The 26,731-nt window shown below is 41.1% G+C and overlaps 1 protein-coding gene across 1 annotated transcript in view; it reads right to left on the reverse strand.

Moving 5' to 3' along the window:
* slc12a2 (solute carrier family 12 member 2) overlaps positions 1 to 21,637 on the reverse strand; it is a 57,148-nt gene extending 35,511 nt beyond the window's left edge. Inside the window, exons 1-3 of the mRNA XM_084571840.1 lie at positions 20,634 to 21,637; positions 2,580 to 2,699; positions 544 to 619 (exon numbers count right to left, since the gene is read on the reverse strand). Of these exons, the coding sequence (XP_084427966.1) occupies positions 544 to 619; positions 2,580 to 2,699; positions 20,634 to 21,185 (748 nt within the window). The 5' untranslated portion in view covers positions 21,186 to 21,637. The remainder of the gene's footprint in view (positions 1 to 543; positions 620 to 2,579; positions 2,700 to 20,633) is intronic.
* Positions 21,638 to 26,731: the final 5,094 nt, after the last annotated feature.

Consider the following 26,731-nt stretch of genomic DNA (forward strand, 5'->3'; position numbering starts at 1 on the left):
CTCACCACCACCTTTTCCTTAAAAGGAATCAAGGGCATCAGCCAGGCAGGAGTAGGACCCTGTATGTCTGTCCTTGAGATAAACTAGCACCTGTGTGGTTTGAAGCAGAGACCCCAGGTCTGGTTTGTTATGATGGGACAGGATTCTCCAGACCCCCTCCCTTCTCTGCCTCTCTGTTCTGATTTTAAGCATTTTCATACTACATACATCTACACTACATCTCTTTATTATACCTTTAAGCAGATGCATGCTTTCAGTACAAGGTATATATTTTCAATACAGGTAGTTTTGTGTTTACTTGCACATCAGGAATGATTTGGCGTTCGTGAGACAAGGAGTCTTGCACCATCTACTCTTTCCTGTGAAGCAACAGTGTTCTCACATCTTCAACCACAGGCAGACTGCTTACACAACTTGTTCAAAACACAAACTCATGCTTTTTATCTGAAGGGCATCTATATATCGCTCCCTGAAAATGATTCTATACGGGTATTCTAAACAGAATCGAAAATTCTCAGCTCTTCACAAGAGACGCCTTCTTACCTATTCCAGCCTGACCGACGATCCATGACATGCGGATGAAGAGCATCACACCCCAAATGTTCAACATGCAGCGGACCTGCACGGAGAAGGATTGTTAGTGTGGGTAGGAGAAGGTTCAGATCAACCAGAGAAGTGTCTGCATCTTGTAGGGATGGATGCTGCTGGATTAACGTTTCAGCATACAGCACATGTTTATGGGAAGCTTGAAAAGAAAAGTGTTGTGAAACAAGATTCATGTGGCTGGTTTATCTACAAGTCCTGAAAGGCCACATTAGCTGCACACAACTTGTTCAGTATGTGCTAAGAGCGAAATGTGTTGGAGGCCCACACATCAGTTGAAGGCCATGTCATTCATACAGACTGGATTTGCTAAAGTTAGAACTAATTATGCCTCAATCCCACTTTGTTTAAATTGCACTAAATCACAGCAAACTGATGAATGTAATCGGGTATGATCTGGATTTTAAAGAATCAGATTCCAGTTCAGCTTCTTGATCCAATACTCGTTATGAGAGGGGACATTTTTCTGCACTAATCATATTTACTTTTAATATAATTAAGTATGTTTTACATTGCTGCATCAGTACTTTTTGAGTAAAGGACCTGAACGCTTCCTTCATTGCTGCACTTGTCTGTCTATCAAGGTTTACAAACACTTAATAATAATTACATTCATTAATATAATGACTATTTTCTTAATAAGTTAGTTCAGCACACCCACACCCTAACTGCAGCCATCTGTTTGCTATTCTCCCCTTTAAGGAAGGTGTCCTTGTGGGTAACCTGTGTATGTCACGTCGACTAGGGGAGTTCTCCATGGAAAGTGAATCTCTCCAGAGGAGTGATAAAAGCACCAGCACATTTGTTAAACACTACTTACCATGGAAACATCACTGCAGGTGTTTGCATTACAACGTTTATTTAGCAATTTAGCACTCAAGCACTGCATCCCTGAACCTTTTCTAAACATTACCCAGACGAGCTGTGTGTGAGCATCACACTAAAACCAGTCCAAGTTGTGAGGGAATTTTGTTTAGAAACTGATTCCACTGGAATAACAATTTTGTAAGGTTTCCTAATTTAGAATTATTCCTGCCTAGCCATACTGATGACACGATAATGGCATTTCACATTAGCACAAGTCAAATCATTCTTAGAATGAAGTCAGAATAATAAGAGAGTGCTACAGTGGAGGGAAAGGTGGAAAGACCGTTTTAATATTACAGCTTTTTTCCTGGTACAGTTTAATTTTGTTTGGGGGTTTGGATCATTGATATTGTCTGCCTGTATGATGATTCATAAAACTGTGTTTAAATGATACTGTATATGTTTATCCTGAATCTCTCCAATGGTTCCCATCCCCTGTTTTTTGGCTGCTTTGCTAAACATTAACATAAACTCATAAAAAAAATACAATTTCCTCACTCTGTTGGTCAGGGTTCAGCTAAGGCTCCCATTTTAAAAAGATTATATTAAGAAAATGTCCTAGACCCCTTGATGAAAGCTTTTAAAACCCAAGAGACATGGAAATTAGTGTAAGGTTTATATTTCACAGGAAGGAAGCTCTATGCACGTCAAAATAAAGTGGATGAGGATATCCAGACACATCTTGACACAAAATGTCTCTGCTAACTGTACTTTCGTTACAGTTTAAACAGGTTTCCAGTTGCCATGAGTGATTTCTCCCTCCACTGTTTAAACCACCAGCAATCAACCAAGCACCATGTGAACCACTTGTAGTTTCACCCATGACCACAAATCCTCAACAGTGTCACCTACGTGTACACATTGTTCTAATAATATTGTGGCCAACTGATCCAATGTGATTCACTTTAACCACTTATATGAAGAATATGAGAGCTACTGCGTTAGTTTGGTACACTTAACTAACATTTGAGTTGGATCTGAACACTGTAACATAAAACCATGGCCATGACAGTTGACTTATCTTGAATAAAAAGGTCGTTCCTAGGAAAGCAACAATTATACACAAAAGATGATTTAATGACTAAAAAAAAAAGTTGAAAGTGACTCACCAGCACCCCCTTAATCCAGCCAAACTTCACCACTCCTTTGGACTCGGCTGCTTCTTTAGCCGCAGCCTCCTCAGCCGGCGTCAGCTCATCACCGTTGGCAAAGCCATCCTCAAATGGCTCCTACAAAGCACAAAAATAAAGTGGCGTTTGTATTTGTACTGTAGAGAAGGAATGTTTTTCGCTGCATATTTTTAACATTACTGTGCAAAGTAACCTTGAAGCCAGAACAGAAAAAATTGATCAAGGGTATAGCTACCATCCCGCAAGAAGTAAAACCCATGGCTCAACAAACATGCGCCAAAAACACTTCTCTTACAGCCTTAATGTCTTCTGAACGGAACAATAATTCAACAATAATAGTAAAAATAAACTAAAAAGTAAACTAAACTAAAAACGTTTTTTCTACTGTAAACTGTAGATGAAAGAATGAAAAGTTGAGTGTATACGTCAGTACTTTTTAAAGTTATTTTGCATGTCAGCAAGATCGGGGCAGGTTTGCTGTATTTGTTTCACATGCTGAGGAAAATATTGGGAAATCAATGCCACACACTTGAGTTCAAGTCCAGGTTTAAAAGTGACCTTGTAACAGAATAAAGGCTGTTCTGTGTAGTATTCAAAGGACTCCTCTGCAAAGGCAATCTTTTAGCAATTAAGCAAAAGTTAAAACATGTAGGGACCTGACCTGAGTGTATTTTCGTCTGATAAATGAGCTACTTTTAATTAACACCACATTAGGACTAAATGAGCGGACACTGAGGTAAATAAATCTAAATGTAATAAAACACTCTAGCCGACAGGTCTCATTTCTCTTGACGTCAATTGCTGTTTAAAACAGAGGATGTGTGTCCTTGTGTTAAAACACAGGAAGCCACCCTCCTGTGCAAAGACAATGTTGGCACATTGGTGGCCTCCCAGCCAGGTCTCTCTGGGTATACAGCCTACTGCCCTTGGTGCATTTATAGCACTCATAAGATGAACACAGGACGCATGCAAACCAATCTTCTATGCTTAGCCGGAACCGTTCATAAAAGGGTGTCAGAACAACGCTGACATCCTTTACAACAGCTGAAGACCAGTGAATCATTACCATCATTTTATGGCTGAATGTTATATGACAGTTAATTAAACCAGAGTCTGCCAATCTCGAACTGAATTAAGAGAAGGCATAAAAACCTTACTGACAATATGGCTGTTCTGTATGTGGTCGGCAAATGTCAAAACAATCCGTCCATGGCTTTATGTAATACACTATAATGTATTGTATGTGCAAGTAGTAAAGTGAATTTAAGGACAACCAAAAACGGAGGCAACACGGGCTTTGGGAAATATTCACGTGTCGTATTTTACTCTGTTTAATGAGAAAAAACACTTGTTAACGATCGACAACAAGTTTACACATGATACCTGAGTAAGCAAAAAGGTATTATTTAAATCAATAACTATTCGATCAAACACACAATGAAAATGGTACAAATCTGCCAACTTGGTAGATACTCAGTATGCTGCAAGTACGATACTCAAAACCTCACAAAGGTTTTGTGATCCAGTACCACACCCCACCCTTGGAGCGGAATGACTACAATGGGCATAGATTTCTTGGGGGGTCATTAGAAAATGATCTGAAACTTCCTGTTTATCTACCTGTAGATGAAATACAACAGGCAGAGGAGGTTGTTTTTAGTCTATATCATTGCATGCTATATTTTTAGAATAATGCCATCACAATGCACTGGAGCGAGCAGGATAAATTGCATAACCCCATTAAAAAGAACTTATGTGTCACATTATGCCATTAAATCAATTTCTTTTTTCCCCTTTGGCTTGGATAATGCTAACTTGTTGACAACAATTTCATGTTTGCATGCAACACGGCATGCATCATGTAAAAAGAATGTAGAAAATCCGTACTTTCTTACATTTTAGTACAAAGTACTTGGCAGGCAAAAGACCAGCTAACACGTCAAGCCAAATGTAAAGAATAAAACCATTTTGAGACTACTGCACAAGTAAATATATATAAAAATATATTATAAAATTTAACCAATATACATTTTTCTAATGATATGGACCGCTTTTGTCCAGTTCAAAGGTATAATTTACATTTCCATCCATTTAAAAGGGTCTTTTTACACTGACATTTCATATTCAGATGGTTTATTGTGGATATAGATGACCTTGGGTAAATGGATCTTCTTCCGTCACTTTATAGCAGTGGAAAGGAAGTGTGGTGATATAGTTCTGTACTGCTGTGCAGGCCATGTTCATTGATCAGCAGTGATGAGTACATGCCCTCCAGGGCTTTGTCCACTGAAGAGAAGAGTACTTTGCACATCCCAAATGTGACAGATTTTTCAGTGGTGCAAATCCGGAACTTAGTGCACAGAAATCCTGTCCCCCAGACATTTATTTGAGGATTAGGGCTTATTATACCCTTTTTTCTGACAAGCTAATGCATTGAGGGAAATTAATGCAAACATTTAAAATGAATAAATGGTACAGGATATATTTTATCTACAAAGAGAAGCAGGTGTATATCATGTGTACACAGAAAGTGTGCCAACTGCATTTCTCGCTCTTCCTTCTCAATTAATGTGGTAAATCCCTCTAAATTTTACATGTGAGCCATTCAACCCTGCTCGATGCTTTTCCATAAAAAGCTCTTCACAGTGTCTGACTCGGCTGCATCCCGAAGAATTTAAAAATGCCTAGAAAATAGAGCAAGGTTCGTGGCAAGATAAAGACAGTATGAGAGAATGACCATCTCCCAGAGGAGAGGCTGCGTTACAATGGATATATAAATACGGGTTATAAATTATCCAAGAGTGTCAGACCTGTAGCATTACAGTGCTGAGCTGTGGGAGGGAGCATCCCTTCACCTGAGCCATCTGTCAACATGAACACCCTGCCCATGTCCTCCCAATGACTCAGCAACACTGCTGTGATCTCACAGTGGCAGCTAAACCAACCCCTCTCTCCACCAAATATATTTTACACTTACAGAGGTTCCTTCCCTCATTAAGTGTTCAGTGTTGGTGTCAGTCAGTACTTGAAGTTAGCCAAACCTCCAAGAAAAGATGAGTGCAGTTGCTCATGCTTGTTTTTTTGCGATAAAGACTTTATTTTTATCACATAACCATAAACTACAGTGCAGAACTTTTTTTTCTCCTTCACATTCTGAAAGTTGCACATTCGTACAATGTCAGTGACGTATACCTACAATCTATCCTCTTCTATTCTTTCCAGTAAGGAAAAGCCAGAGCCAACTGTAATCCGTATTTGTCCTCAAATATCCAAGTAAAATGTTTATGGTGAGAAAAAGTAGAATGGGAGGCTGAGCCTTCAGCTACCAGGCCCCTCTCCTGTGGAACCTGCTCCCAGATTGAGTTCTGGAGGCAGACTCCCTCTCTACTTTTTCCTTTTTGATAAAGCTTATAGTTGGGGCTGGCTCAGATGACAACGAACCATTGAACCACAACTATGCTGCTGTAGGCCTAGGCTGCTAGGGGACAATGCACTGAGCACCTGTCCTCTCTCACACCAAGCTCCTATCCTCTAATTTATTTTCTCTCGCATCAAGCTCCTATCCTCATATTTCTTATCTAATTTCTTCTCTATTACAACTCATGTATTTGGGTGCTACTACTGTATAGCGTGTTAATAGCCGAGTGTCCCTTTCTCAATCTCCATCACTAAGCGCCTTATTTATATTCATTATCAAACCATCGTGTAACATGGATCTCTTGGACATCTCCTATACCACTTTTAGTGTGTCAGTATGTCAGTATTCTAACTCTAGAAATCTTTGAAACATCAGATTAAGCCACTGTAATACCACCATTGTAATATAATAATTTATATGTAAAAGTCTATATCTTTATTTCAGATACATTGGAAAGTTGCTCAAAATGATGTCTCAGAAATCATGACTCAAAGAAACACCAACAATACTGGTGGAGCACTTCAAATTCCTTAATAAATAATAATAATTTGACTAATATTAGCAGTAAAACCCAGTGTAAGAGCCATCTCTTCTATGTGAACGTTTAACTTTTCAACAGAAAAAAAGTAAATATAACCGCCTGTTGGACTAAATGTCAAGTATGAAACAAATGAGCAATGGCAAAATACAATACTTGGCAGGAGCTGTGTTGGAATCAGTCCAGCAGTCCAGTCCAAAAGATAGTCAGGTTAACCAGACACATAGTACAACACAGGAAATTGAATAGAGAATTCTTTTATTAATAGCCAACGGCAATGACACAGACGGTGTGCTTTCACTGAAGACCTCAACTGTACACGAGCCACATTCCCATCCTTTAATTTGAACCATTTGCTCGTCTTACCAATTATTTGTCCTACGGGAGTTGAAAGATTGAAGTGCAGTGACCCTTTCAAGGTGCTGGAATTGTATCATCCTTGTGGGTAATGACGCAAAGTGTGAATGTGCGTCCACAAGATACCCAGAGTCAGTCAAGCCAGGAGAAAAGCTGAAGCCATGCGACAGACACGTGTTCATTAATAGCATGATGGAGACTGATTGAACTATGTCTGTAGAACCATACGTAGAAATTCTAAAGCTCTAAGAAGTGGAACTAGGCCAAATTTCTAAAGGTTTAGTATGCTTACACGGAACTGGATCATTTAAATTGTTCTATATAAGTGTTAAAAAGTATTTAGAACTGTTCTGAATTACCAAAGTTATGCTTTGTATCACTCTGTAAAGATGGTGCAATTCTCATATTGTGTGAAAAATTGTACTTCTCAAATGTCAATTTCTTAAATGGACTAAGGCAGTGGTTCCCTTGGTACATTTTCTTACGTACCAAAGGGGGGCCCAGCAGAGAAAGTTTGGGAACCACTGGACTAAGGCTACATCCAGATAATGACACCTAGGGGTGCTGAGAAGCACTTCATTTGGCAAACTGATTGATGAAGAGTACACATACTGGTCAAGGTGACAATAGTAGGGTGGGAGTTATCCCTGAATTTTGGTACAAATACCTAAGACATATTTTCATTAGTACCTCTAGAGAACTAGGTCTATGCATTATTTTTGCACAACTCCTCCTTCATTTAACAAGAAAGCCCAAGCTCTCAAAAGCTGAACAATGTCTGAGCAAATGGAGTTATGCAAGCACTAAATAATCTTTGTAAACTTAACATCTAATGGCAGCCTGTGGTACTTTGGCATTTTCAATAGTTATTCTGTACCAGTAAATTTTGACATCCGGTTTTGATCAAGTTCAACTGGGGTGATTCAGTGAAATTAAAAAAAGAGCTGTGGCTTTTTTTATGAACTGAGCTCCAGCTTACCTTCATGTGGAGGGTGGTTGGCAAAGATAATTAAATCTGCTTCTGGCACAATTTTTTGAAACAGCTGGGCAATGGGACATTCTTAACTATTAGTGATGCTGATGATGCTGCTGAGGTCCTTACGCAATTCTGAAATCAAGGCCTGCTGCCCTTGTGGTGCATTGGGGACACTGCCAACCAGGAAGCATCTGTTTGGTAGGTTTGTAGAAAGGGTTGGCGGTAATACTAACCCCTGCTTGCCTCAAGCTTGGTTTATACTGCCGCGAGGGATTTACGCCAGAGCTTACGCCATAGGGGTTACGCTGATGTAAGCATGTATAGTTGCGTATTGTTGTGTATGTATTGTTCTGTTGTTACACAGCTAAAACACTAGTCGGCAGCCAGTCAGCTATGTTGCATGTTTAAGTTAATAAATGTTGAACAACAGCTACTTTAACTGAAATCATTACAGCACATAAATAAGAGAAGACATCTGATTAGACGCTGCATTAGGAAGCAGGACGAGAGTTTTTTGTGCCCGCTATGGAGACGTGAAAGAGGAAGTGCATTTTGAGCCAATCACAGCTTTTGCTTTTATATATTGCCAGAGGTGTCATTTCATTTCTGGGTGAGGTGCACGTCAGGCTACAGCGTACCTACAGCGTAGATCTGACAGAACCAAAAATCTGGCTTCTGGCTTCAACTCCAGTGGAGACCAACAGTATTCTTTAGATAATTGTATGAGTAGCTGTTCTTGAACAGATGATTGGAAGAATGTGTCTACACCATTTATTCCTGTTTAGTTCTATTTGCTTTGGCAGATCTGTCTTGACATGACAGTAATCAGGTTTATGTTCAAGAATGTGGCAGCCCTGGCTTTTCAGCATTACAAATACAATCACTCAAGATTCTTTTAGCCACACCGATACGTTTAAATCATTCAACTGACAGCTGTTAGAAATTTTATCCTTTGGGTTATTCTGCATCAGAAACACAGACTGTGGAGATGAAAAGACAAACACAGGGAACCCTCCAATTTACATTTACAAAATCTCACAAAACCTTGCAAAATCATTCAAGACAGAATCTTTCTTTCTTTACAGCCAGAGAGAAAATCCCAAAACAACAAGCTTGCTGTATGGGAGACTGACACAAAAACCTGAAAAGGATGACAGGCATTTGACGCAACCCAGTCAAGATCTGCATTCAATGTGCAGCATTTTGTTTATGTTCAGACTCGAGAGGATTTCTAAAATCTTCCTGCCGCAACATTCCATAAAAATTGCTCTTAATCAGTGCACTGGGAACCACTGGAAATTAGTGCACTGGGAACCAAGTGAAAGCCAAAAAACACAGCAGTGGTCTGAAACACTGGGCAAGCTGGAAGTCACTGTGTTACTTGCAAGGTGCACGTGTCAGGTATAAAGCAGACATTCTAACTCAAGAAATGTGTCTGCCGTGGCAGAGAGCTCACACTGCTGAATTCAGTACATCGAGAACAGTGCAGACACAGGAGGAGTTAGTGAACATTATCTACATGGCTGAAGCAACACAAAGGCTGGCTTTGCACAACAACGACAAAGCCTCAAGGGCTTAGCACGATAGGGCAAACTGTACCATAATTTGTCATGAAGGGTATCATTACAAAAAAACCTAATGGTGCTATATTTCACAAAAGTTAATCAGTCAAGGACAGTCTAGAAGTCAAGTAAGGTTGAAAGAATCTGTCCTTCAGTCTTTTTCTAACTGGCGAAACATGAGAGCAAGACAGACAAAATGGAAAGGGTTCCATTTCCAGGAAACATTGGCATGTTCTCCTGACTACACATTAATGAATAATACATCCTCTATAAATTATCAGGACTGACGCAACCCAAGTAATCAAAAAACAAATAAAGCTCCTGTTTGAGGAAATGAGGCTGCCAGTTTCCCTCTGAACTACACACCACATCATGGAAAAACATACATCACTACAAGCACTTAACTAGTTTTACAAAAGAGAGAATTGTGCTGGGTTGCGCAAGAGTCGAGCACTTCTGGATAAAAAGCCACATGATGAAGGTAAAACCTTTAAGGAATCCAAAGAGCAAAACTGCGGGACTTGCTGGCTTGGAGTATATTTAAAAAAGTAGCCGCTATGGCCTGCTGCCTGCTGCATGGCTTGTAATATCTTTTAACGTGTATATACACCGATCAGACATAACATTATGACCACCTTCCTAATATTGTGTAGGTCTCCCTTGTGCCTCCAATCTCCGATCTAGGAAATTTGGAGGCCAGATCAACACCTTGTGCTGCCATCAAGGAGTGTCATTGCTATGGGGCACAGGTGCCTGGTCTGGTCTGGTCTAGGTGGCTGTTACATGTCTAAGTAACATCCACATGAATGTCAGGTCCAAACGTTTCCCAGCAGAACACTGCATTGCCACAAGATAGTCAATGTTATTTGCATCTATTCTCAGTGGTCATAATGTTATACCTGATCAGTGTATCTCTATAGTTCTGTCCACAGGCAGAGTGTGCTCAATATATGTATTAGTTTACATTGCAGTGGTAAGCATCTTTTGAGCTCAGCTGATGCAGATGGATTCTCAGGCTGACAGCCCCCCACCCTCTCTGCACAACTCTATTAATGAGTGAGAGGACTGATCAGATGTCCACATTCACAGACATCTCACCATTGTTTGGAAAAACCTCCCACCACTCGCTTCATTATTCTTTTACTGCACCGAAACTCTCCCAGAGATAGATTCCCTGCTGCCCACTGAGGGTTGTTGACTGAACCAAAATGGCCTGGCCTCAAACTGCAGAGATTTTTGTTTTGGAATTGTGTCGAATTACTATTTGACTCTAGCGTGAGCCTGAAAGAGGTGGCGAGTGAGGCTCAGGCAAACAGTGAGGAGCTTTGTTGCTCGGCAAGGTAACAACGTAAATGGATGGAGTAGTTTGGGTTTGCGGGAGAAAGGGCATGTGTTAGGCACTGGAAGCAGGAAGGGTGCCATCACAGTATTTACCTTCTGTGTTTTAACAGATGAATTTGCACCCTCTGCTGAGTGAAGACGTGGGAGGAGATCAAGTTTTCAGACTGCAATTAATCTAGCTAAAAGAAATACCGCAACCAAACCAAATTGTAAGTATCAACTATTAGACTATTATTCTGTTTTCACACTACAAAAAAATAAAGATTACAATAACTTTGAATATTCTGTGCTTGTTGAAGTCTCTCTGGTAATTTAAAAAAACTACTAAGTAGAGACTAAACAAAATAAAGACCTTATTTACGTCACCAAGTCTGATTCCCACATAGGCCATTCGTCCCACTGTTCTTTGCTCCTATGCGGTGTTAACGTCTAACTCTCCAGCACATGTGCTTTGTGTACCTGTGTTTACAGAAGTGGGCCACCGTGACAAACTTAATTTTGCAATTGAATGCAAATTGACCAGACTGTGGGCACATCCTGCCATACGGCTTGCATGTGTGCACGCAAGCACACATGTGGCAGCTCGTAAACATGTATATATAAAGGATGTTTGCCCGTTTTCCATGATGCTCACCCCAGTATCAAAGGAAGTTTATTTTAGCTGCGTCCCCGTGAAACGGGCTGCTTCCTTAAGCAGAGGCAGAGGCTGCAGTCGCATCAAACTGACCCCCAAACGTCTCTGACCTATTCATCAATCCGTCTCCTTCGGAACAAGATGCACATGTCAGCTCTGGACATGTGGTATATTAACTCATGTACACAGACAAAGGCAGTCTTTGTCAAAGTGTACTCAGTTCAAGGTGGATAATTAAGAGTCCACAACCTTGCCTTAAACAGAAGACAGCAAAGATTTTCTGCTAGAGATTTAAGATGGATTTAGTCTAGTTGCACTGAAGTTTTGATTTATAACAAAACATTTGATTTTTTAGCATTTACCTAAAGGTATACATTTTGTGATGGAACATTTGAGGTTTAACAATACAATACAATAAGAGACTAATTGAAACCAGATTCATCATGTTAAATGCACATATACATGCGTTTATTAGTTAGGAGGAAGCTCGACAGTTAACAGTTCACATTTACTCTGTATATGGATAGTCAGTTTAGATGACATATTTTAAACACATCTTTGGTTTTTGTCCTGTATCACAGTCCTACTCATTCATAGCAGCCAAAGCAAGTTTGTTATGGCACTCTACATGGGCGGAGAGCTGGGGGAGGGTCTCTGGTGTCATGTGAGAAAGTGATGTCAACATTCACCCCTCATACCGTGACTGAGCCCCTGAGAGGGAATGGTGCATGTGCCTTGTGAAGTGCTGAGCTTGGCAGTGCTGGGAGCAGACCGTCGAATTTGTCGTGCAGCGCCGAGTGCTGCAGGAGCAAAGACTGCAGGCAACAGGAAATGTGATTATGAAGGTCATCACTGTCGTGTTCCACGAAGGGAACAGAATTCCATTCTTATGAGAAAGCAGAGGAAGGAATACTGCGGCGTCTCAGAAAATGTTTTTGTAACCCACATTTTTTTCCTATTAACATCAATGTGCCTTTGCAATTTGTAGTGACGTCAAAAAGTGTAATGGGTAATAAACTGTAATGCGTGTACCACTGAAGAGGATCACAATGAGGAAAAAAAGTAAACTAAGATGTCAGTTATGAAATAAATTAAAACAGTTTTTCCATCTGTGTTTTATTACATAGTTATTGCCCAATTCCCATCCAACCGTACATAACCATAATTAGCAAATACCAACTATATAATTAGGATTAGCTAGATGGGCGGGGGAGAGGGTGCTACCATGGGCCATGACTGTAAGCATCCTAATTACTCAAATCCATATTTTTGTCTGTTCCCATCAGCACATTGCTGATTCTAGCAGCAGAGCTGTAAAACTGATTGGTTGGTATGTATCAAATGTGGAGGGCTGGGTGTCAAGTAGCAGGGTAAGATGAGAAGTGACACTGCATAGACTAAAAATACATCGGAAACGTGGTCTTTACGTTGTTTCTTTAAATTATTTGAATATCTTCACCACTGTTCCGATTCCAACAGTAAGCCATGTCCCACGGCACCATTCTACTGGCCTCAGACCAGCGGGCAGCCACTATTGTTAAAGCCTGGCATGTCTGGTTTAGTCAATACAAAAACAGTGTTTGCAAATTGGAAGACATCTGAAAGGAGCTAATCTTTTTTTTAACTGGTTCATCTGACGCACTGATCGGACTGAGCAGAAATAAAACTCAATTACAACATTAAAACTACTATAGTGCTTATTTTCAGTATCACTGCATTGCATTTACCCAGTTAAATGATTTGGGAACACTATGAAATCACAAATCAAAGTGAGAGTTGAAAAAAAGGAGCTGTCAGGCAGTCAGACAGTTAGATATACAGCTACAGTGAGAAATTAGCCAGGCTCAAATATCAGCCAATATCAGCCGATTACAGATTCATCAGCATCCCAGAATCCCTCCTGTTGACCACTAATTAACTAAAATGTCAGTACATAAATGCCAGATTAGGTGCTACATTATTTAGAAACAGCGTCACATCACACGTTTTGTCAAATTTGTCAACCGTTAATGTCCCGCTCAGTATGCATCTTTAAAATACAGAATGACAAAATTTTTGAATTTTGCAAAGAATGGAAGTGATGGATAAAGTTCTCACAGAGACCCAAGTCATGACGAACTCGAACCAAAGACCAACCAATAAAACATGTTTTTGATGGATTATTCTACCTGAACCAATAATCTTCAATTACACATTCTTTGCACCATAACGTATTTACTTTTATATAGTTTCTCTTGTCTACCTTATTCTATTTTTTTGTATCCTTTTGTATCTTGCGCTGTTGTTCCCTGCTGCTGTAACACCCTAATTTCCCCACAGGGATAAATAAAGTCCTATCTTATCTTATCTATTCTTATGGATACTTTATTGGAATTTATGGAACATTCCTGCTGAAATAATTCTACGTGCTTTCCAGTGAATCGGTATAGCTGCCATTGATACCCCTATTGTTGTACTCCCAGTTTAATTACTGTACGTGTAAGGGTCTCAGGAGGGGGGCAGGGTCGCTGTGCTATTTCTGACATCAGGCTCCATGTGACGCACTTGGAAGTGGGAATAAGAAGGAAGCCAGGTCTTCTCCAGACAAAAGGCACACACACTAACACACAGAGTGGTTTACAGGCTACTGCCAACTGTTTGTGTGTGTGCATGAGGTAACAGCTGTAAGGTCATCCAGCTAGCTGATGCTGAGACAAAAGGACTCCCTATCCTCTCAAAGGCCACACCAGAAGCCCAGGGCATCCTTCACTTCCTGTTTCTGTGTACAGTCTGCGCAGTAAACACTGAGAAGGGGGGATCGTATAAACACAGAGGAAGGGAGCAATTTGGTTAAAAAAAATAAAATAAATAACATTCGAACAGAGGTTCTATTGTGCAAGCTAAGCTCACAACTTCTTGTAAAGAGTAGCCACCTCTGCAACAGTTGTACGTCACTGCTGGTCAGCAACATGTACTTAGAGCAAACTGCTACCAATTTCAAACATTCATGAGGGTTACAAGGGGGTGTGAGCCTCTGATTTCATGAGTAATTACCTGATTGAATCAGTAACCTGGACAAACAAGCCTCCGACAACTAGAACACAAGACGCAGAGAACCACCAATTACATCTCCTGCAGCTGAGTAGGTCCTGAATAGACTCTATTATAGTGGAACTGTTATTTTAGGACCTCATCTAGCCAACAGCAGTCAAAAGTAGAGGCGTTATGTTTTTGCTGCTTGTCTATAAATCAGGTACTTGCTTCACAAGATTTTCAGTTCTAGAACAGAGGGTAAGGAGTCTAAGTTTAGACCTCGCTTTAACTTCTGTCCTGGGTAATGCGATTGCAATGACCATCTTAAAGTACAGGTGTGAACAACCCCAGGACGCACTGAGGACACATTTGAGTGATCCGACCTCTGACCACATTTGGAGGTGGTCTGGGTCGCATGTGTCCGCATTCCTTTGGTAGTGTGAACACAAAGCGTCCTGAGTCACATTAAAGACTGCCTTTACTCAAAAGGGGTGTTCCTGCGTCAGCAGTGTTTTGCCTCATTCATTCCGAACAAAACATACGACCGGTATTACAAATGACCACATGAAAAGGAAAAATTGCCGTAAGTGATGTTCGTTCATTAGTAATGACAGACTTTTAAAATATTCTCTCCTTGCATCAATGGACTAACTCAATAATGAATAAATCAAAACAAGAATTGACTAATTAAATTATGTGCAGTGCATGTCATTCTCCATGATTTCCCCATGTCATGACACACAAGGGATCACACAATAGTGATCCATTACAGACAGCAGCTGTATACACTAGTATTTGCGCCCCAAATGATGTCGGTGTTTATTTGCATCCAGATACAAAACTGAGATCAGATCTCGATGAATGTGGAGATGCATTGTCATGGCAGGTGTGAACACAGGAACCAGCTGCAATCGGATCAGGTTACATGTTAATACAAGGTCTGAACGGGGCCCAAAGATGTCTGAGCTTGCATCCAGTTTACCTAGAAAAGGCAAAAGCCACAGCTTTTATTCCTTGGCTTTTCTCTAGTTGACGTCTAAAATTTTCACAAAGCCCAGAGTACATCAATCTTCCTGGGCATTTCTCCTTGCTTGGAGCACATAAGGAACAGCCCAGTGTGTGCTGATTACTGGTACTTCTTTTAATTTTTGTCAGGGTAGGCAACAAGTGCATTGGTGACTGTGTGTTTAAACAGCAAACGGAAAGTATTTACATGTTTATCTACATATAGAGCAGAGATGTGAAATGTGATCTCAAGAAGCCACTTGAGACGCGTGCGTGCCATATTCTACTGCTAGGTACCAGCAAAAGCAGCACAAATCATTTGAACAATCTGGTAAACAATGGCTAGGTTGAGAGAGCAGGCATGTGCTCAGTTGGATTGTCACACAAAAACAAACCAGTCTAGCTGTAGTTCCCCTGTAAACCCACCTGTCTAGGTCTGCTGTAAAAGCAAGACACATGTTAATTGCAGATTCCTGTTAGTACCCATGGAGATCAGTGGCTGGGAGGGGTTGGCATAGCTCAACCAAAGCCACTAGAGACGACAAGAACAGCTCATTAACCAAACACCCAGAGACACCACACGCGGCACACACACTGTTCAACATAACAACATCTGTGGTTTCTCAAGATGATTTATAAGATTAAGATACTTTGCAAGTTTCCCAGAAATTGATCATTTGTGCTCTCAAATGTATACCTACATTTAAAAGCCTAAATCTGAAGAACATGTTACAGTGTCGGAGTCTCAAATCAAAATGAGCAAGCCAACCAAAGAGAACCAATAAAAAAGACACGCAACAGAAACATTTCCTTTTCTGTTGCCGCTCCTTGACATTTTTTAACACATTGTTTATTGCAAACGGATGGCAACAATTTTGGCCCAGAGACAAGGCAAGAGTTATGACTTCATCCCAGAAAACAGAAGTCAAACTGTTGTAAGAGTTAATACCAACGAGTCATTTTTCAAAGCGTTGTTGTTGCTGTTACCTTGTTCCCTTTTCTTCCTCTTCCGGTTGAGAAATGAAGAGAAAAAGAACACTATGAATGTGTCTAGTGTAGTGCGCAGTAGACACGATGCCAGATCTCAAGCAAGCAGCCTATAAAAGACCTTCATTTTGGTATTAGGTGACCTGGGTTAAGTTATTAAGGGCATGTCCACCATTTTATACCAATTTTAATCTATTTTATAGAGGTATAATAAATGGATCTAATCAAAATATAACTTTGGTTCATTTTTAAAGTAATTATTAGTTACCAATATGTACTGCATTTAACTTTTACCACCATAATTTCAATGAATTTGTGGCCAACGTTGAGCCAAACAATGGTGACAAACTAATACTCTATCATCGTGATCTCTACCTCTCAAGGTTCTCCTTATACTTCAGTTGCCCCAGAATTTATTCACCTGTTTCATTCCCAGAGTCTCTTCCATAGAAAATGAAGTATCAGCCAGTTAAATACAGATTCAAGATTTTGCCTCTCGCCTTCAAGGCCCTACCTCCTGAATTTCTTCACATCTGCACACACTTCAGGCCCTCCTTTGCTGCTCCCTGGCCACTTGACTAACATAAAAGTTCAGAACCTTCAGTTGTACTTTTGAGTGCCTTGCAATGGTCCTGCATTATTATTATTAGTGGTACGACAAAGAAATAGTCCTTATTTTACGTGTTGCTGCTAAGATGTAGTAATTTTACATCCAAGTCATCCTAAATTCCAAACATACTGCAATGCACAACATCCCAGTCTTTTTTTTTTTTTCCTTCACACAGTGGAGCTGCAACACTACAGCAACACTGAGGGTAACATCAATATTTAAGCACAGGGCCTTTATGCTTGGCTGCTCCGGACTGAATAAATCTGCCCTGTCAACGTTTCCCTTCTGGTTCGTCAATATAAACGCACGCTGCTGCTGTGGCTGCTGCCGTCTGATCAAGGTCCTGATATAACGGGACAGCAAGACTTTCCTGCCTGTCCCAACTTGTGATGTCCTATCTCACCAAGTCGCTATAAGTGGAGCTCACCATCGCTGCCACTAGATTGAGACGTGTGCATTTGTCACTCAGCCTCTTTAACCACCCTCACGGTACAGGGAATGACTCATTGATTGTTGCAAAAACACATCCATGAGCAACAGTCAATTGGGAGTGGAATTTCCATTCCACATTTCGATCTGGGCGTGCCATACAGCGACGGGGGAATGTTTCACTGTTGGATGTGATAGAGTGGAAAGACCAGGGTCACCATGACCTTCATACCACCACAAAGCTCCTAAATTTCAAGTTCAAAAGCCATTTCCCGGATATTGAGCCGAGCAATGCAGCCTCTGTAAATGCCAGCCAGCCACAGCAGCTAATTAAAATTCAGTTATCTATCAGTTGATCGTGGCTTTCTGCTAACAGCAGTAATTATGTGGTGATGAAACAGACTTGCCTCCTGATGCTGTACTACATATTTGCCAGCGAGACCCAATATGTTCTGACCAAAGAACACAATAGTAGCCCTCTTTCAGCTGCACAACCTTGAGAAAACACAAGACCAGCTTTTCATCACCAACTACTTGATGGCTTGATATGGGAGGAGCTCATCGGCTGCTTCACAGATTAAGGAGCAGGGATGGGAGATTGCTTTTCACCATGTTTCATTTAATACATAACTGAGTGGATGCTGGGCAAAGGCATCCTGCTCATGTTGAGGGACATAATGGACAAGCTATGGAACCATATTTTGATACCAAGTCAAAGACAAAATTTAGGAAATGTGACTTCACGCATTTCTCTTTGGCACCAAAGGTATGGTATATGCAGTAGAATGTGGAATGGCAACAGGTGCACTGAATGTGAATCCCTTATCATTTTTGTCCTCAAACAGTATTAGACCTTGTGTAATTTCAATAGCATTGTACAAATGACCACACTTCTGCTACTTTATCTGACCAAATGGAGAATATTGCCCCCTTTCCCAAGCCTTTCTTTGAAACTCAGTCAAATTTCACTGAATAAAATCCAATAAACATTTCCCCTTCCCAATGACTGAATAAAGTGGATCCCTGGAACAGGACAGCTGAAACACAACTTGTACAGTTGTGTAGGCATTTTACTACCCTTAATGCAGCAACACCACATATAATCCATTGAATGCTGTGCCATATCCTGTGTATTGATAAGCTAAATGGTCATATAATTTCCAGTAGCAATGGTATGGCTTGGGGCAGTACTTGTCCTTCTATACTTTTATACACATAAAGCATGTCCATCACTTTGACCAAATTAGAGTCTGACAATGAGTGGAGCTTTGATGTTTTAGGAACTAAAATGTTGTATAGGCCTTGAATCAATTTCACCACAGAACAAATGCTTTAAATGCCATAACATAAATGACAGACACGTGTTTTTATTATTTTGTATCTTAAATTACGTTGCTAAATGATATAATAACAATTATTGTAAGAGCAAAAATAACAACTTTAAAGATTTTCTTTTTAAAAAATTCATTTGTATAAATACCTTTACTAAGAATAGAAGATATAGAATATAGAATAGATATGTCTGAGGTCATTTCTGAAACAGTCATGTCCCACTCCCAATATACTTCAGTTACAACCATTTCATATTTAAGGGCTTCCAAGTTATTTTATGGTAACTGAGTCATACAGTCACCCACCACACCAAAGCCAAGAACCTACCTCCACTGAACTTTGCCGTTATCCAGATCTGTCATCCTTAAACATCATAATCATCATCTGTTACTTCAAAGAATAACCTTTCTAATTTAGAAAAAGCACTTGGGAATACAAAGTTAAGACAGCCAGAGGTACACATTTCGCAAATGTCTTCTATTCATAGCCTATGTGTTTACAGTACAGGCTTTGAAACAGCTCTCAATTCCAGAGTGAGAAACCAGTCCAAATACATCTGGGGTATGAAGTATTAGCCAGGCTACTGCTGCCAGCAGTCACTTTGAAGTTTATCAAAGTGTAACCTTGACAATTTAAGGCTATTCATGGTCAGATAAACAAGTGAACAAATGAACAAATGAATCAAAAACAGTTCCGGGTACCTATGATACTTCCAAAAAAAATCATCTTTAGAGCTTTTTCTTTATTTCTACTCAGAGGTGACGTATGATGGGTGTCCCCTTATTTTTTGCTATGTTTTAACAGATCCCTTTAATTTATTTTCATTAATGTGAAGTCCTTTGGTGCAAGATGCATCATAGCAACTGACACCATGTGGTCAAAAGTATGTGGACACCCACACCCACATACTTTTGTGTGGTGTTGCTGTGGGTCTGTTTTGCACTATCCTAATTAGTTCCAATGAAGTAAGACAATAATATTTTGACTAGATATGGGTGTTATTCAGACTTCAAGGCAACAGTTTGGGAAGACGCCTTCCTGTTTCATGAAAACGTCCTTACGCACAAAGCATAAAGATACGATTTGGCCTGCACGGGGCTCGGACCACAGAACAGAAGCATTAAATGTGACCTAATGGGAGGTGCCAGACTGTTTATATGACGGAAAACCTGAGGCAAGTTAGGAATTTATAAGGCCATACTTATTTCAGTGGCATCCAAATCACACATTCAGCCATGGCATATAATGCTCCAGCACCCACATACTTCGGGCTATAGTACAGCATAACAACAAATGAGGGAGAGTTAATCATATGGTAAATGTGAGAAAAACAAAAGCCTGGGGCAATTTAGTTTTCACTGTACACAACAAAACAGACACCTGTTAGAAAATTTGTGTTCAGTCACTGACTGTCCACCCGATCAATAGTTATACTCAGTCATCCTTCTATTGTGGAGTTCATAGCTCATTACACACAGCACCATACAAACAAAAGGTTAGTTCCAGCCGTCACTAACCTTCAACTCTCAAGCATAGCTTCTATCTTAAATCTACCAATGCAACAAATAACAACTGCGCCTGGCAGTTCTGTTGTGACCTAGAGGGAATGTTCAAGGAAAAGCACAAGCTGTTTCTGCCTGCACATGTGCACTGAACGCCTGTATCTTCACATGTCACTCCAGGTCACGACACATGACCTGGAGTGACATGTGAGGGTCTGGGGAGCGTTTCTCGTTATCACTAGAGACTAGTTACTGTCTGCCTTCTATGACATACGGGTAAAATCACCGCGGCGCATCACCTGTCTCAGGTCGTGTCCTGGGTGGGCTTACCTTGTCCAGCTCGTCATGCAGCTCCGACAGGGTGGGTCTCACGAGTTTCTCCCCCAGCGGCGCTGCAGTCTGCCGGTAGAAGTCAATGTTGGGCACGGCGTCGATGGTGTTGTGACCAAAAGTTCTCAGGTAATAGGTGTTGGTGTGGGTGTCGTAGTGGTAGTGATGCTGGCCCCCCGTGGATGAGTGCAAGCTTGTCTCGCTCATCACCGTGTCCCCGTTCTGCAGTCCATCGGCCGTCGCTGCGTCCGGAGAGGCCGCGCTCCCCGATCCACTCGGATCCGCAAAGTTCACCACCCGAAACCGGCCCTTGGCTTCCTCTCCCCCGGCACCTGAATCACTGCCGGCACCTTCCGGGACAGCTGCGGAGGCGTCAGAGCTCGGGGACTTGTCGTCGCCGGCGCCCGCAGCCTCAGCCACAATGTCCACCTGGAAGCGGCTCTGGCTGGGCGTCGGACCGGGCGGCTTCTGTCCGGCATCTGGGGCTAGAAAATCATTTTCCGCCGAGGCGTTCTCAGCCTGGCCGGAAGGCGCGGAGGATGGCGCTGACATGGCACAAAAAAACGAACGTGGAAACCGTATGGGAGAAGCACGTTATGGGCAGCAGAACTAAATGGAGAACGCATGTAAGTCCGGGTTCCCCCGTGACAAACGCTTAAGTGTCTTCCTAATTACAGGGAAGAACACGCTGCGCTGTCAGGTCAGAAAAGGCGCAAGGCAGCCGTGCGGAGAGCGGTAGTAGTGGAGGATAGCTCGTTAGCTTCGTCGGAACATGCGGCTACAGGCTGGAAACTTTCAGACACTCTCTTCCTTCTCCTTCCGCTGTAATAAATCCAAAATGTTGACGGTTACCTTCGCTCACTCGAAGCCACAGGACTAAATCCCGTCTACTTCTAGTGTTTCTGTCGTTCTAAGAAAGGATGCTGTTGTCGACCTTGCCGCAGCTCCTCCTAAACTCCTAGAGCTTCCCTCACCGCTATTATACACACTGCAGACGGCATCACTGAAGGGTGGGCTCCCGCTGAGAGGGACCTCGCGAGATGTCATCGACTGCGTTTCCTTTTCTTTAGCGGGGGATAGGACTATCGCGAGACGACATCACAATACCCAAACAGTAGGCGTGACGTTATCAGGTTCCTATGGGAGGAAGAGATGGGGACGGGGAGGGACGGGGAGGGACGCAAAACTGCACCAGCAGGTCTACAACGCGACACGCGTGTCTGTGTAATGTTGTCTGTCAAGCTGCCTAGAAGCTTCCTGCATAGCTTCGCATTGGTAGGCCATTTTCTCGCGTTTCCTGTCATACTGTGGGCTCTAATAGTTTATATGATAATGTTTTTCACTACACTACTGATAGTTATCTTGCAGGAGTGTGTTGCAACCAATGAAGTCCAAGCATTCTGAGGCCCAAAACTACTGGATTTGTGGCCCACACTTGACTTGGGCCCCAGCACATATGTTCACCTCTGCATCAGAGCACACTTACAACATGCAGCTGCCTCACAGTATTCTCTGTGGAGAGGGTGTTATGTATCTAAGTATTTGTGATATAGACATGACATAATTGATCATAATTATCACATTTTTATGGTAAAATTAAGTATCTTAAACTAGATAGTTAAATACTGCTCTTTGGGCCTTATTCCATATTACAGATGTATTTTATGCTTTGTGACTACTCGTCTATGATAGAGTAACTTCTTTTCCGCTGCTTTGCATTGCAAGATTCGTCACTCTTCAAAACTGACTCTAAATGGGATGTTACTTTTAAATTACAATATAAAATGAAATCTAGCACATCTGAAAGTCAGATACAGGACATGTTTAGAAGCCCATCTGTGATGCGTTCCCCCTCAGCTGACCTATTGATCACTCTGACCTTATAACAAAACCTTGTGAGACGACCACACTGCACTTTTTCTCCAGTCGAATCAAATTGAATCACTGTAATCGGGTTTGTTTTCATGGAAAATTGAATTATACCAGGGATAGCTTAGTGACTTGATACACTGAACAATTTCATACTGTAAAAAATGCCATTAATATAAATTAAAATGTTTTTACAACTCCCATTCATTCAACGTAGCTAAATCCCCTGTCACCCCTATCACTGTCGTACAGCCTTACTGAGGGTGAGAACTGGCTGAGAGAGCATGAAAGAGCATGACGTATTTTTAGTGCTCAGACTTTCAGGTTTATTGGCAGCTCATAACATTTATTCAAGGTTGAGTTTTGCTTTTGTCAAAATAAAACAGATTACGAGCGGAATGATGTCGAACACATAGCTCATCAGCAGTGATCTTTACATTTAACGTGGCGCTTGTTGGTCTTTAAACAACGTAGACTTCACCGTTTACGCAGCTGGTCACGCCTCTTGAGCATTTGTTACTCACCCCTGTTGTGTCAACATGTCAGGTACGATATCATATACATACCGTGCGTGGGTGTTGTCATCATCGACACCAGACAGGAAGAGTGCGCAATTTTTTCACGTCATAATGAAAGTTGTTGTGGTTATACACTCAAACCACTCACCATAGGATTGCCATCACAGTAAAGACAGCCAGTGGAAAGGCCAAACCACTAAAACAAGGAAGGAATCACTGATCATTTAGAGGGAGTTTACGAACAACTACAACAGGACAAAGCCATGCGCCTCCATGCTTTACTATTGGAGAGGTGTTTTTGTCAGTGGCCTTTTTCCTCTAACAGCACACAAAGGCCACTCCGGTTTTATTTCTTACACTTTCAAGTCTACTTTCATGTGCATGTGGTAGACAATGGAGTATGGAGAGGTTTCTAGACATGAATGCTTTGTTTGTTTAGTGTTCTTACTGTAGTCTACTATTTCCCCCAGCCTCCATTAAGTTCCCTTGTCAGTCTTTGATAGTAATGCAGCGTTTTCTCTGGGATGTATTTGAACATCTGATTGAAAAAGTTAAAGATTTAGAGCTGCAATTCCATTTTTGAACTGAGAGTGAACAAAGATTGAACTGATGGAAATGATAAAATAAGAAACTCTCATCTGTAAATACACATGAAGACATGGACCAACAGTGAAGCCCAAGCTTGATGTCACTTAAACATATTGGCTGTGGAAATGCAAACACAAAACATGCTTGTTGTTCAACCTAGAATTTGTCACAAGACACTTAAAGACAGGTCACACTGTCAAGTAAAACTGCAAGAATTACAGTCTTACAGACTAGGGGTATGGGGCCTCGGGGGAATCTCTCGCTTCCTCTTGTTTAGGCAAGCACTGTATTTACTGGACACATAGTGTATACATTCACATCAGTCTTTTCATTTGACATTACAAAGAGCAAAGTGTATTATAAATATAGAAACTGTGTTCATTGTTGTCTGTGATCCAGCTTCACTGTTTTTTTTTTTTTTAATCCATATGCTGTAAAATGGTGAAGCCACTGCTCAACATACTAAATACACTACTGCAAACTTCCCCCACCTCAACGGGAACAAACAATGATATTTAGCATGTAAATAATTCTTAAACAGGTTTTCTTTGTATATACAAGAGTCCTTTCTCTGGTTATGTAGCCATTGTTTCTGTTACAGCAAAGACTGGGGGGCAAATCTGCCACCAGCAACTCAAAGCGGGGACTTGTGAATAATGTTATTATTAGTTTAACAACCCATCAACAGCCTTGTCAATTAGAGGTGGGTGTGGACATGTGGAGACAACTTCTAGTGAAACTTAACAACCTTTCAGTGGAATTCCTGTCGGAGTATTGGCTTAAGTCAGCTTTCTTAAGCCATAATGATGATGATTAGTAATCATAAAGCGGTGATATACACAAGTATAAGTTCAGTTCAACAAAAGTGGGATGCAAATGCAGGACAGAAAAGCAGGTTCCAAAGACCAAAAAGCAACCTTTATTACATAAAGTGGAGTCGGGTCCAGACAATAAAACTGGCAGATAATAAAACCGAAGGAGCTGGCTGAAGCAAAATTCAGTGTAAAGAAAAGAAATACAGTACAGAAGTGAAGAACACAGACTAATTGGCAAGGACAATGACTTGACAAAGACTCAGGCAACTGATCGAGTAACAACACTGAAACTAATAAGGGTGGGGCAGGCCATCACAAAGACGGGAAAAGACACAAAGGGAGGATGTAAAACAGACATGGACACACATTTTTTTTTATTATTAAACAGACCTACAAGAGTCGTGTCTGTGTACTGTTGTCTGTCAGCCTGGAAGCTTCCTGTATTGCTTCGCATCGGTAGGCCATTTTCTTGCGTTTCCTGTCATACTGCGGTCTCTGATTTATTCGATATGGGGTAACAAGTCTCTTGTTGGAGTGTGTTGCCGCCATACCACACGTTCAACTCTGCATCTGTGAAGAAAGTGTCATTTAGTATCATGATACAAGCAGCATTATGGATGTGACACACCAAACCTGCATAAGGGCCTCTAAGTAATGACAGGAGGGACTGATTTTTAAACAGTTAACAGTTTAAAAATGATTTTCAATGATAGCAAGCACTAATCAAGGAGAAGACCCAAGGAACAAAAAATATAGTCCAGTATAATTCTTTTTTTTACCCCAGAATGAATATATACAGTTACACACAATATTCATAACAGGACCCAAGTCTTTGTGATATCAACATGGCATAAGTAATAATGATTATTACCTTTTTACATTAAAAGGTTAGAAAATCATCGTCTTTTTTATATTCATTTGGGATATTTAGTGGGGAAGTAGCAGGTGCAATGTAGGTGTAGGTCCTGGTTTCTGCTGAAGTCTGTGATTTCCTGCGCAGCTGTGATCCGAGGTGACGTTACAGCATTGCAAACATTATCATTTACTGCCACCTGGATTATTTAGTTTATCAAATGGAAGAGCGTTACTACAGTGCTGAATTCAGTGAGCAACCCTCATACCGCAGCGAAGAGCATTTATAGTACTACGTATGTTTGTTTTGACAAATTCAGTGGGATGTGGAACTGGGTGCATAAGTGTAATCACATTGACAAGAACGATAACATGTTATGAGTACCCAGATGGTGTATATCATATATACGGTGAATAATGATAGGTAGTGTGTGAATGATGGACACTGTTCACCCTCAGTGGTTGTCATCTTGGCTCAACAGCCGATCCACATACCCATTTTAAAATGACACCTGTGTAAGCTGCAGGCATTGAGGTAGAAAGGGTGAACACCTTAACATACATTACCACAAAAATATCACTGTATGGTTGCCAGCTAGAAGCTATCTGTATGTTAAGTGGGTTAATGTAGCACCGCGCAATGATTGTCTCAAAACGCAGCATTTAGCATTGGTTTCATATCTGATCTGCTAGTCTAATGTCACAACTGTTAGAATCTGGAGCACAGAATTTACTGTGTTGGATATTTGATGTTTCCAGGCTCTATTAAACGTCTGAAAAACATGTCAGAGTGGTCATGACGTTGTGGCTCATTGACGAATATATGAAAGGATAATTTATGTAATGAGGCCCAAAATGTGGTTTGCAGTGATCCTATAGTAAAGGTCAGTACTGAACAAATGGACAGACTAATCTAACATGTTAGCCTTAGGCAGATGGGTCCCTCCATATGAGCTGGGTTCTGCTCAAGGTTTCTTCCTGTTAAAAGGGAGTTTTTCCTTGCCACCGTCGCCTTCAGGCTTGCTCTGGGGGTTTCAGGCCGGGTTTTTGTAAAGCGTCTTGAGATGATTTGTATTGTTATTGACGCTATATAAATAAAATTGAATTGAATTGAATCCTCATCTACAGCAAGGTAACTGCTGCTCCCTAGCCTGGCCAGCCCACCTCACTACCTGAAGGGTGTCAGGCTCGGATTCGATTCGATTCGATTCGATTCGATTCGATTCGATTCGATTCGATTCGTTTCGTTTCGTTTCGTTTCATTTCGATTCGATTCGAGGGCATTTAGTAAAGTCAAATATTTTAATACCACCTCACTACCTGAAGGCTGTCAGGCTCAGATTCGATTTTCTTCAATTCAACTGAATTCAGTTCGATTCAATTCGATTCGATTCGATTCGATTCGATTCGATTCGATTCAATTCGACACAACACAACACGATGCGGCATGGTACGG

This window comes from Chelon labrosus, assembly GCF_963514085.1.
Source record: "Chelon labrosus genome assembly, chromosome: 22".
Classification (NCBI taxonomy): Eukaryota; Metazoa; Chordata; class Actinopteri; order Mugiliformes; family Mugilidae; genus Chelon; species Chelon labrosus.